Genomic DNA, 13,710 nt, shown 5'->3' with positions numbered 1-13,710 from the left:
TTGTTGTATGTCTATCAGGACAAGAAACTGATACATTGTAAAAACCTAGTTCTGATTAATGTTAGCTGCAGCTTTTCTCCATGGAACCACATGGAGCTAATGTTATTTCATTTTATTTTGGGGGAATAGAAGCTTCACTAAATCTCCTCCTGCTTTACACTCTCTTACGAGTTAGCCGTCTTCGGCCGGCACTACAAATCATTTTGACTATCAGACAAAATTAGATAGACACTCGAACAGAGAGTGACAGGCAGATACAAACCAACCCTTTTTCTCTCTCTCTGTCTCGCTCCCTGTCAGTCTAGTTCTGGTGAAACTACACTCTATTTCAGAACAGCCGCACAGCAAGGCTGTCTGTGTGTGTGTCGGTTTTCATTACTCCAATATTTTCATTCTGCAGTGGCGGCACAGTTAATATTTCAACTCCCAAAATACAAACACAGGGCCGAGATTCTTGAATCATACAGGGATATTCTAACATGTTTCAGTGCTGTGATATGACCAATACGGACACCTGATAAAATGTCATACAAGCAATGTATGTAAAATAATATGCATAGATGTTGGTCTGTTTGTGTCTTTGTATGTGTCTACAGGCCTAAATGTGCACTGTACTCACCAGTCGTTTGACGATCCTAAGTGTTGTGCGTTGGATTCGGGGGGTCTCGGTGTGCATGTGTGAGCGCAGCACGTGTGAGAAGCTTCGCAAACAGGAAGGCGACAGGCAGTCATAACCCTCTCCTCCATACAACTGGACCAGCAGGGACAGACACTGAAGAGACTCCTCCCAAACCTCCTGGTTTTCAGTGGACAGCTACAAGGAGAGACAATCAGTTAATAAATGTTACCGTGGTTCCTATGAGCCATGAGCTCTCCTTCTTTTTCTACAGCACTGTAGATGTAATTATAGTACATATTATAAATATAAGATAAACTGGGGAAAAAAAGTTTGGAAACTTGTGTTTGGTGGATTATTTCTCTGTTGTTACAATGCTAATGGTCATTGTATTTTACATGGTTGGAAAGCCTGTTTATTGACCTTCACAATGATGTCCAACTTGTAAGGATAATGCATTTGTGGGATGAGCAGCACAGCTGATTATTTGGGTAGCGCCCAAGAAAAATGTTCCAAAATGCTCTGCCAATGGTAAACAGTGTATTCTCATAAGGCTACCAGGAAGCCTGCAATGACTGCCCTTCACCGTCAGGCCCGTTTGCGCTGGTGTCGACAACACAGACAATGGAACCTGAACATGTGGGGGAATGTCATGTTCAGTGATGAGTCCAGGTTCTGTCTGCCAAAGTTGGATGGCAGGGTCAAAGTATGGAGACGACGTGGAGAACCGATGGAGCAACAGCTTTTGGTGGGGGCTGTGTCATGGTGTGGGGGGGGTATCTCCCTTACTGGCAAAACAAGGCTTGTCATCATTGAAGGCCATCTCAATGCAGTGAGATATCGGGATGAGATTCTGCAGCCAGTGGCGATCCCATATCTCCACAATCTGGGACCTAACTTCATCCTCCAAGATGACAACGCTCGCCCCCACAGAGCCAGGGTTATCACAGACTACCTCCACAATGTGGGAGTAGAGAGAATGGAACGGCCTGCCAAGAATCCAGACCTCAACTCAATTCAACACTTGTGGGATCAGCTTGGGCGAATGGAACGCCATCCCACAGCAACGTGTGACCAGGTTGGTGACCAGCATGAGGAGGAGGTGCCAGGCTGTTGTGGCTGCGTATGGATCTTCCACCGCTACTGAGGCTCCTGACGGTGTATTAAATGAATAAAGTGTAAAATAGACAATATGTCTTGTTTGTTCCTTGTTACTGATAGAGAGTTCAATCATCCAATCCACCAAACAACTCAAAACAAGAGTCAACACCAACAGGAGAATACACTGTTTACCATTGACAGAGCATTTTGGCAAATTTTTCTTGGGCCCTACCCACATAATCAGCCGTGCTGCTTATCCCACAAATGCATGATCCTTACAAGTTGGACATCATTGTGAAGGTAAATAAACAGGCTTTCCAACCATGTAAAATACAATGACCATTAGCATTGTAACAACAGAGAAATAATCCACCAAACACAAGTTTCCGAACTTTTTTTTCCGCACAAACTGCAACTTCCATTGAACATTCACTGACATTCTCAGAGCTAAACTAACTCTGTCTTCTGCTCCACTAGCTCACTTGTTCACTTACACAAATCGTTGCCGCTCTCTTGTTTCACCACTGACTTCCCACGTACACACTGGTTCTGCTGTTCTTCAAATGACCTACGCTACTCTTACAACAGCTCTAGATGGGGCCATTTGCGTTTTCACGTCGGCCACCGTAGATTTTTTACACGCTTTTACACACCTGCAATCTGCAATGTTCACCACCAGATGTTACACACTGGTCCTTTAAAGCACACATTCAGGAGATATTTACATAAAAATTAATAATTAAAACAACTACTGTATGTGCAAAATGTACAGTGTTGTAACAGTATTTTGTAGCTTTTGTAGTTATTTACTGTATTTGGCCATATCAATTTATTTGGAGGCCATATCAAGTAAATATCATTAAATGTTACATAGAAGCATCCAGGATCAATGTTTACTCTAAACTGTGTGCATCTTAGCCAGATTACTACTGGTAACTACTAAAGAAATAAACTTAATGCACTAAGTAAATCATAATATATGCAAGCCGACTGTATTCTTTTAACACAAGCAACTTTTGCAGTTTTAATGACTTTAATTAGATTCAGGGATCATATTGACGTTGCTGCTCATTCCATCCCACTAATCTCCCATGGGGCAAAGGGGCCGGGGGTGTGTCAGCTGCCCCCTTAACCCTCTCGAACACAACCACACACACAGACGCCCACCCAACACTCAATGTGTCAAGTATAAGTAAAAACCTCCATTGTGTCCCTTGAGACCTCCTCTTCTCCTCCTCCCACTTTCCTGGCACTCCCCCCACCTCTCCCCCCTTATGTCCTCAATTTCCCTCTCTTTTTCTTTTGCATGGGTTCTTTCCATCTTTCTACCTTTCCTCGCCCCTTGACTGTGAATCTGATTTAATCCTCTCATCTCTATTTCATTCTTTTAAACAGAATGGTTCTACCTTCTCTTCTGCAGCTCCTGTTATTCATCATATGGTTTTGTTTTGAAATACTTACAAATCATGTGTAATTTTTTCAGTGTAAAGAACGTTGCAGAAGGCAAAAGAGTCATTCATCAAGTAATTAAATGTGATTGCAACTCTAATATTAAAGTACTTTAATCATAATTGAGAGATTTTGAGTGCAGATAGAGGAGGGAGTTTTGTATCACATTATTCTTTAATATCTGATTTTAAGTGATTATTTAATCCTCAGTAGCGTGTATTAGTGCCAGAAGGTGTGGATGTATGAATGGCTACTGCAATAAGATAACATTTCCACATTTCTCTCAGCAGAAAGGCCACGATTGTACTGCCTCTTATCTTCCTGTTTGTTTTCCAGACTACATCACATTCTGTGCCGCAATTGCAGATATAAGAGCCTCTTCTGCAGATCTCTGGATTGATATTTGTAATAACAGTAGTATAATTACATCAGTAAACTAGAATAATCATCTGTATTGAACAGACCTGCAATGTGCAAGGAGCTTACTGCCTTTATATAACACTGATTTCACATGTAGCATAGTCAGTACGTCTGCAGAAAACTACTTTAACAGAATCGGTTAAAGGAATTAGAGGACACAAAGTACGTGAAGGAAAGTGCATTACAATCATTTTACTGGTGAAAATAGTTTACTGCAGGACTGCCTGACTAACTTCATTACCATAACAGTCTACACACTTGTTTGGAAGACAGCTAATTAAGGAAGAACTTTTAAATGAGCTTGATCAGTAGTGTTGCTGTTTACCGTGCAGTCAGACATGGGAGTTGGTTTGAGGAGCATTCTGGGAGGAATCTTGAGATCTAGTTACCACAACAGTGGTACAGTATCTGGTTTTACTGCTCTTAAAGGCAGGGTTGGTAAAGATTTTAGAAACAGTTTTCGTTATATTAGTTGAAATTCTCATTATATCCAAAAAGCAATCAATAAATCAAATGTTCTGGAAAAAAAAAGAAGTGATGGACTGTCAGTCCACACACTAGCCTCGCTAGATTTAGGGACTTCTGGAGCTGGTGCTGTTAGCTACTTTGATTGGAAAAGAGTTGGAGACACGGGGCTGGGTTCTTCAGTTGGATTATTTTTAAAAATTCTACTGTACTCTTGCTAGTTTCTCAAGATCACCCACCCTGCCTTTAAGAGATTCATCTAGTGTTTGAGAAAAATAGTCTAATTTTACAGAATAGGTGTCGCTCCCTTATGAAATCACTGTTTTACCTTTAGAAGTTATTTTAGATGTCCTGCAATTTACCTACAAAACAGCACAGATGTGGAGATCAAACTAGCTTGTTATAAGCAACTCAAACTAATTTGTGGCTTATAAAGGCTTGTAACATCTCTAAGGTGACACACAATCACAGGTGTACCGTGGCCAAGTGACAGTACCGGCCATTAGGGGGGTGTGTGTGTGGGGGGGGGAATCGATACAGCACAGTATCACGATATTTTGTGTGACAATATTATTTCAACACACAGACGTCAAGTATCGATCTTTTATTATATAAACTATTAACTATTAACCTCTATCCGACGGCCCACTGGCATGCTCGGCCCGGCCACTATTCTGTGTTTCAGAGGTTGTAGCGGCTCAGTCTTTAAGCTAGAGTGAAGATACTGGTATCATATGAAATTGGTACCAAACATGTCATGTTAGCGTGTCAGTAAGAACACTAATTAAAAACACTCCAAAGTTATACATTAAGCTACATTTTCTGGCATGGCCATTTTCAAAGGGGCCCCCTTGACCTCTGACCTCAAGATATGGAAATAAAAACTCTGAGATGAATGGAGTGAAAACTGGATCTTATTAGATAAAACAGATGTTGACAAACTGCATCATTTGCAGTTGGAAAAAAGATAATCAAATGCAATATATCGCAATATATCTTATCGCAATACTCAGCATATCGCAAAGTGTTTAAAATTGCAACTAGAATGTCCCTCGGAGAGCGCAGACCTCCTCCAAGCTGCGTGACTTTAAAAACAGATCCCAGCTCACAGTGAGGTGGTCGGCTTCTTATTAACACGGTGTGTTTCCGTGTAACGTATCGGCGGATGCTTCTCTCATTCAGCAGCCTTGTTATGTCTGTGTAATGTTACACTACGTTGTCTCTCATCCCGTCATCTACTGCTTTGTTCTTTCTCAACGCGGACGGCCAGCAGCTCCCACACACACATCCACACATGTATCTCTCTGCTCTCAGAAGGAGGCGTGGTCACGCGATCATGATCTGGATCGCCACCAAAATCGAATGGATTGTTCATTGTGCTACACTCCACCCCTCCAAAACATTTCATTCAAATCCATCGCAAACTTTTGGAGTAATCCTGCTAACAGACAGACAGACAGACAAACCAACAAACCAACGCCGGTGAAAACACAACCTCCTTCCAATAAGATCGTATCGTGACTTAGATATCGTGATAATATCGTATCGTGGGGCCTCTGGTGATTCAGACTCCTACTGGCCATTAGCAACTGGTGAAAAGTGCTGCATAAGGTGTCACTTTCCATCTAAGCAGATTATTTGAGCTAGAGAGCTTCATCAGTACGTCAGTACACAACATAATTAAACACATAACCAGACAAATAGGCCTTTACTCTCTTTCTGCATCTCTCTCTCTCTCTCTCTCACACACATACACACACATATACACACACACACTTCATCGCATAAATAAGAATACAGACACAGTTTGGCTCACTGAATCAGGCATACATTTAGACATACAGTACACAAACATGCATGCAGAAGCAAACAGAAAATATTTATGTTTTCATGGAAAGCATTTACACGCACGCACGCACGCACGCACGCACGCACGCACGCACACACACACACACACACACACACACACACACACACACACAGCTCTGTGAGTGTTGGTCTCACCATGTGAACGAGGTGTGTGCTGAGTTGGCTCAGGGGTCTGTTTTCTAGGAGCAGCTTCTCTGCTGCCTCCATCTCCACTGCTGGACAAGATAGCCTCTGGCTCTACACACACACACACACACACACACACACACACACACACACACACACACACACACACACACACACACACACACACATGTTAAATCATTTATAGAGATTTGACAGTCAATAATGATGGATCCAGAGACCTGCCAAGACAGACTCTGACAGAGTGAGACAGACAGAGAAAGACACTCTGATAGATGGACTAAGACAGGAAATAGTTTTTAACCCTTCTTTAACACACAAGGTGCGTTCAGGACAACACAGGTTTTCTCTATTTGTCACATGAAGTTATCTTTGCATCTCATTAAGACTTCAGTCTTCTCACGTCCTCCTTTTTTTCCTGCCCCCCCCCCCCCTTCATTAGCACCTCTGTCCCTCGCTTATTTTAGTTCAGTTCATGCCTACAGTGAAACTTCAGGCCAATTAGCGGTGGAATAATGTGATTAATACTGGCACATATTTTCTCTCTCTCTCTTCTCTGTTATGCTCTCTCTCTTCTCTTTTTTCTTCTGTAGTATATATAATCTCTGACTCTCTCTCTCTCTCTCTTGACCAACGGAGTAATAGTTTGGGGAGAGCGGTCTAGTCACGTCCTCTCTCCTTATCAGACCTTATTACCCAAATGAATTTGGTTTGGGCAGAAGTTTTCTTTTTAATGAGCTTTGCATTTCTCCAAGAATTGATTTCCGCTGCACATTCTGCTGCTCCCTTCCCTCCGTCTCTTCCCTTCTATCATCCATCCTTCCCCTCTCCCTCTGCTGTCCTTCCTCTTCCACCCAGGCTTTTACCCTGCCTCCCCTTTAGTCCCCCCCCCTGTCCAGGCATTAATATGTATGCGTTGGGCTGGGGTGCACACTATGGGGAGACGGGGGCTGCTGTGTGTGTATAAGAGCGTATGTATGTGTGTGTGTGTGTGTGTGTGTGTGTGTGTGTGTGTGTGTGTGTGTGTGTGTGTGTAGGGAGGCAAGCTGAGGACAAAGCCAGTGGTGATAATGAGGCCGCAGGGACACAGCCAGACAGGCCCCTCTGTGTATGCCCATGTGTGTGTGTGTGTGTGTGTGTGTGTGTGTGTGTGTGTGTGTGTGTCCCAGGGACTAGGACCTCATCCGCTTCCTCCTGAGTCCACAACTTCAATATTGCAGTTGCTCAAACCTGCTAGCTTCCACTGCACACATCAATGGTCTCACACACACACACACACACACACACACACACACACACACACACACACACACACACATACACCCATGTCTTCAGGGACATGGTACAAGGGCAACATTTGGAGGGAACTGACTTTGTGTTTCTGTTGCTGATTCTGTGCTCAACTGAGATGAAATTGGTAAATAGTGGTGAATCAATGTGGGAAATACACACACACACACACACACACACACACACACACACACACAAAGCCTATAAGGACCGATGTAACATGATACAGCAAAACAACTGACACAAGAGCTAACAATCCTTTAAAAAATGATTTAAAAAAGAAATACAGCAAGCCATTGTGGCTCTTTAAGACTGTAGTAACCAGGGTCTGAAATTAGCCCCCGCCACCTGCCAAATGCGGGTAAATTGTTGGCAGTGGCGGGTGAAATCATCAGGACACCCGCCACTTTGGCAGGCAAGGAAAACGCTAGAGATGGGAATAAAGAACAGGTTCTTAGTTATCCGCTTTCTTGGCATCTCATGCCTCCGTGACAGTTACGCTGCACAATGACGCTGTATCATGTTTCAGGTTGTTTTGGACCAGAGGCACGGCGGAGAGAGAAAAAAAACGCTCAACAGCATGGCGCTACTAAACCTGAGGGGACGCACCCTATTTTTCCCTGATAAAGCGACACTGTGAACAACAAACCTGTGTTGAAATCAACAGGAGGAGAGTTAGTAACGTTAGCTGTTAGCAGCCGGTGGGCAGCACAGACCTGACTGGATAAATAGCGCAGCTACGAACGTTAACGGAGGTGCCATTCAGTTATTATTATGAGGCGTTCAAAGTCTTCTCAGGAAATAAGACTATTGGGTGAAGGTTAATTACAACGTTATCATGATGTATTAAAATGTAATCTCGTAAAATTAAGTTTTTGGTGAGAAACTTGAATAAATCCAGTTGTTTGGAGGAGATGTTTTCACATCAATATAAAATAGATATTACAGAGAAAATTATGACCTGTTTAACTTCATAACACTAGCTCTAAACTTGCCAAGATTTGTTTAATCAAAGCAAATATTTAAATAATCATAATCATTTGAATTTCTGTGTTTTTATGAAAATAACCACTATAGATGACAATAACAGTACAATACTGTGTACATTAGCCTCCCTCCACGGTGTAATTCCAGCACTGTAATTTACCGTGTATATAATGCTTTTTATGTAAAATATATCGAAACATTGAATGACATCAGATCTAAAATGTTATTCCTTAATTTAGCGCAGATTTCAAAAGTGGCAGATAAAATTCTTGAGTGGCAGACAAAAAAAACAACTTGTCTGCTACAGTAACAGGGAGTGAGAAAGTTAATTTCAGACCCTGGTAGTAATTTTTAGAAGTATAAAATATAAAGGATATTGGTTAGTAACCTGCAAGAATAGCAGCCAGATATCTGCTCCGCTGATACATTTTGAGGTAGTTAATAAAGCAGAAAGCCACAGAGCTGAGATCACATCCACATTAACTTCTCATTAATTCATATTACAATTATCAATGGGACTTCATCCTCAAAACACTGGAATGTGAAAGAAAGTGTTTGAGTGATCGTACCTGCAGTGCGGAGCGGACAACAACAGATGTTTGTTTCAGGATGTTGTGGAGTAGTTCCAGAAGGGCTTGTAACACAAGATGGCTGACCTTCCTCCCAGCATGCCCCTCTCCAACCAGGTGGACTAGTGCAGCCTCTGAAAGGGTGCTCACCACCACTGCTATTAGACCTGTGCAGTAGAGGAAAAAGGCATTGGATAAAGTTTTAAAGGAGTTTTGGATAAAGTGACTTATTGGTACCAAAAACATTTTACAATCTAGTGACAGTCTACCAGCCAGGTCCATTAAACACTGCAGAGGTAACATCACTACAGACTCAAAGCACATGGTCATATTAGCAAAATACACATTCTGCTGGTAAACATGAAGCACTTGAGCTGCCTGTCTCAACAATATCATTATGAAATATCACATTTATAAAAATATCGGTTTGCTCACAAGCTCATTATTTCATTAAAGGGACTGTATGTACATTTTTACACGTATAAACTTGAATTGTTTTATATTACCAATGTGTGAACAGGTTGTAACCTAGCCAAAAAAATGAGACCTTCCATGACTTTCTGTGTTTCCTCTATCAGCCTGTAGACTGCTTTTACATAATATGAAGTATGCGGGTTGTTTTTTCCATGTGACGTCATGCACGCTCGCTAGTGCTTTTACTCTCTACAGGGTTAACAGTGTGCAACGATAGCTAACGTTCGGTTAGAAATGGAGTTTGCTAATGCCAACAAACGACCAGAACCCACCACAACTCAGACTCAAACTCCACGGAAGCACAAAAAAACAAAGTTATATCTAGTGAAGCCTGTCATGCAAAACAGGAAAGTGACCAACCAACATCGGGGGGGGGGGGGGGCCTTCGATTCATGGAGGGACCTTCATTTGGTTTTTGGGTATCAAAATGGACCATGAGCTGGCAAAATAGTAAGCTAAAATGACTGCAAAGCATGTGAGCTATACAGTATAGTGATATTGTGGTTTTAGCTGTCAATCACGTTGTTTTGACCAGCGCTCGCTCGTGTCTACGTAGTACGAGCATGAGCAACAGGACGCTGACTGTCGTTGACTTAACAGCCACAGGTGTCTGATTCTTACACAGAGCCCCTTTAATATGAGCTCAAATCATAGATTGTAACCACCTTCAACATACCAAACAACCAACACATACAGTGTGTTGGAAGTATAAACAGTGAACAGTATACCTGAGCCTGACCTGAGTAAATGTCTGTAGCTGCAGGCTCAGGTTCGACTCCTCAGTGGATCGATAGCTCCTGTACAAAGGGAGGAACACTCTCCCTCTTATTGATTAGCAATTCATTGTCACCAATTTGCCCAAAGAAAAATAGCAGAATTTGACATTTACCTATTCAAACAGAACTCAAAGATGTGCGGGTTGAATTAATCTGTGAAACTCTGATAGTATCAACACACCCAAGTCCACAGAATGGAAACACAAACAGCAACAACAACTCAGTTTAGATGCTCATCTAAAAATACATCCTGTTCTCCTCTCGGTATCTCTGTGCCTTCCCTCATTCTGTCCCTCCCTGGAAAACTGTCCAATGTAGAACAAGTTGTAGAGCTGCTAACCCTTGCTAAGCCATGAATAAATAGCTCTCACTAAAGTGCAAAACCATGTTCCTTTGCTCATTAAATTGAACATGACATAGAAGATACTGTGCATTGTGCAGCTTGATCTGTGTAGTTAGCTATTGCAGGTTTCTGTCCCTGAGGTGTTCTCACCACACAGCTCTGTGATAGAGTCCCAGACTAGTAGGTTGTCATGACACATGCCTTCCAATAAATCTACACTGTGCCAATATTTTGGCTATCAATAACTCCAAAGTTGTACTTCATTTTTATATCTGTGCACAAAAAGGTAACAGTTAAATAACTGTCTTCACTGGGGAAAACACACCCAGTGTTATTTTGTATTCCAATAGATCTTTATTTAGAATGTAGATGTTGTGTGTGTGTGTGTGTGTTTATTTTTGTGAGTGAAAGTGCAACACCGCAGACACTAGAAAGCTATCAAGCTAGCCTGCTGTCAGTGAGATGTACCGTTACTTTGTCAAGCTGCCTCATAATTAAATAAACAGACTGCTCTACTTTGGCCTGTTCAGTCAAACACAGACCTCTTGTGCTGTTAATTTGATCCGACAATGCAGTCCTGTTCAGAGGAAAACTCTATTCTAGAGAGCTGCTCGTGTGTGTGTGTTAATATTATTATTCTGGTATTATCTGTTGAGAATAAATGCCGTCACTATACGCAGACACATTAAAAACAACAGGATATTCTAACAAATACATTCTCTAAACCAGTGGATCTCAAACTGTTGTACGCGTACCACCAGTGGTACGCAAGCTCTTTGTAGTGGTACGCGGAGGAATCTCTGAAATACTTTTTTTAAATTAATAAGAAATAGGGCTGACCTATAAATCATATTTTCATCATCATGATATGAGCATGCGCGACGAACACATCGCAAAAGGCTGTCTGGAACACGATGAATCAGAAAAATCATTATATTTAGTGATGGTTAACGCTGCATCTTCTCCTCTGCTGCGCTGTCGGAGCTCTCCACTCACATCAACACACAGTCAGTCAGTCTGTGAACAGCTGATCAGAGAGGCCGCGGTGGAGACGGCTACAACTACTGGTAAATTCAATAAAACTTTGCTTTAGACAGGCACAGCGCGCTAGCTCTGCGGCTAACAGCTAACTGTAAACACGTGTAAGTTATTTAGTTGAGTTGTGAATGACTTTAGTTCCCTGGTCAGCAGTGATCTGACTTTAGTTCCCTGGTCAGCAGTGATCTGACTTTAGTTCTCTGGTCAGCAGTGATCTGACTTTAGTTCTCTGGTCAGCAGTGATCTGACTTTAGTTCCCTGGTCAGCAGTGATCTGACTTTAGTTCTCTGGTCAGCAGTGATCTGACTTTAGTTCTCTGGTCAGTAGTGATCCAGTGATCAGTGTCCGGGGAGTTTATTGTGAAGGAACAGAAGGCGTGAAGCGGTGATACACTGCAGACTACGGAGCCTCCATGGTATTAATTTATTATCTTCATAAAGTATCGGAGCAACGTAGGCTAACCCTCGGCTACACCAGCTAAAACTAAAGCTGGCAGTAGGCTGTGTAGTCGGACTGGTTAGGTTAGTTTGCAACATATCTTACTTGTAAACTCATCAGCTGGCTGAAACAAAGCAGCCCCTCTTCCCTCTATCAGCCCTAATGTTACTGCAGCAGAGGGAGGAGGACAGAGGACAGAGGACAGGAGGACAGAGGGAGGAGGACAGAGGACAGGAGGACAGGAGGAAGGACTGATACTGACTGAAGTCTGTGTTCTTTATTAACTTCACTTAGTATTTTCATTTCAGGAATTTTATTAACATTTTAGATTGTTTCCAGTGAGATATTAATGAGTTTATAGTGACTTTGCTGTTGTAAACATTACTGTTGCTGCTCTAGAAACAACATTTAGCCTAGTTATATATTAAATACAGTATATGTATATGTATAGCTCATATGCACACTGCAATATTTGTTTATTTATCGCAAGTCAAATCATCATGGCAGTATTGAACAGTGATATCACACATGGCAGATGTTCCTCATATGGTGCAGGCCTATTGTGAGAGGCTGCCGCATGCGTAGTATGAGAGTTGTGTGGAAGAGTTTAGGTGGCAGTTCTAGTGCTACCCCTTCGACAAAAGTCAACAATAAGTAATATTCTTATTATGAATACATTTGCCTCCTGCATGAACTGTGCTTTGCTGAATAGGGTAGGCCTACGCTACTCTATTTTAACATCGGTCATAATGGTGGGACTTGGAGAGACAAATATTTTCGGAGGTGGTACTTAGTGAAAAAAGTTTGAGAACCACTGTTCTAAACATTCCTGATATTTTGGCCACCTATCAACCAGGTATTATAGCTGCATAATTAATCAAAACTAACATTACTCTTTGATTGTGTACCTAAAAACTTAAAGCATGTGCTCATACCGACAATATACATATACATAGATAGATGCATAGATAGTGCAGAGTGTGCTTTTAACTGGTAACCTTTTTATTCCCTTTTTTAGGAGTCGTTATTTTCTAACTGGCTGAGTCAACGTTGTAATAATCTGCCACAGTCATATTTAGACAAAACAGCACTAAACAGGCCGATATATAAGTGTTTATACTTCCACTCTATACATACTCTACTGTGTAGGTTGACATGACATCACTAAGCATGCACATATATATTTTTAGGGGATAAAATGGCTACGTATTTTGTAAGTCACTGAAAACACACAAGAACTATGTGAGATTACAGTGATACAGATCAAATTCAGTCAATGATGTTGCTCATAGATTAGACCAGTGCGCCAGGATTTGTCTGCTCGGAGGTTGTCAAAATTTGATTTGCACATGTATAACTAAAATCATAATAACACACTCATACAAAAGTCTCTATATAAAACATATAAAAGTGTTGTGAAGTAAGAATTTATTGAAAAAGGATGTAATCATTTCCAAAATTTATAACAAATACAGACAAAACAACGAATATTCGGCTTCAAACTATATTTGTTGGTGTTTAGCCTTTCAAAAACAGCATTTTTAATGCGGTCAAAAACCTACTTGCTCTTCCGCTTGCCGCACACAAAGGGAGGCCCACACCTGTATTAACAGGGCGGTCTTGCAGCAATCTAACAACACTATAAATGATATTTATATAACCACAACAACAACAACAAAAACGATTTTGACTCTAACACTATTATAGTAAATTAATTAAGTGGTTAAAAAA

At 41.5% G+C, this 13,710-nt stretch overlaps 1 protein-coding gene across 4 annotated transcripts in view; it reads right to left on the bottom strand.

Annotated features, from left to right (window-relative positions):
- The window catches only part of ulk4 (unc-51 like kinase 4), a 109,415-nt gene that overhangs the window by 17,891 nt on the left and 77,814 nt on the right, over nucleotides 1-13,710 (bottom strand). For all 4 annotated transcript variants that reach the window (XM_074654824.1, XM_074654822.1, XM_074654825.1 and 1 more), the window contains 3 exons: nucleotides 8,911-9,077; nucleotides 6,056-6,157; nucleotides 620-814 (listed from right to left, as the gene is read on the bottom strand). In XM_074654824.1, coding sequence (XP_074510925.1) covers nucleotides 620-814; nucleotides 6,056-6,157; nucleotides 8,911-9,077 — 464 coding nt within the window. The remainder of the gene's footprint in view (nucleotides 1-619; nucleotides 815-6,055; nucleotides 6,158-8,910; nucleotides 9,078-13,710) is intronic.

This window comes from Sebastes fasciatus, chromosome 12, assembly GCF_043250625.1.
Source record: "Sebastes fasciatus isolate fSebFas1 chromosome 12, fSebFas1.pri, whole genome shotgun sequence".
In the NCBI taxonomy this organism is placed as follows: Eukaryota; Metazoa; Chordata; class Actinopteri; order Perciformes; family Sebastidae; genus Sebastes; species Sebastes fasciatus.
The sequence above is the reverse complement of the archived record's forward strand: the minus strand, read 5'-3'. Positions and strand labels throughout refer to the sequence as shown.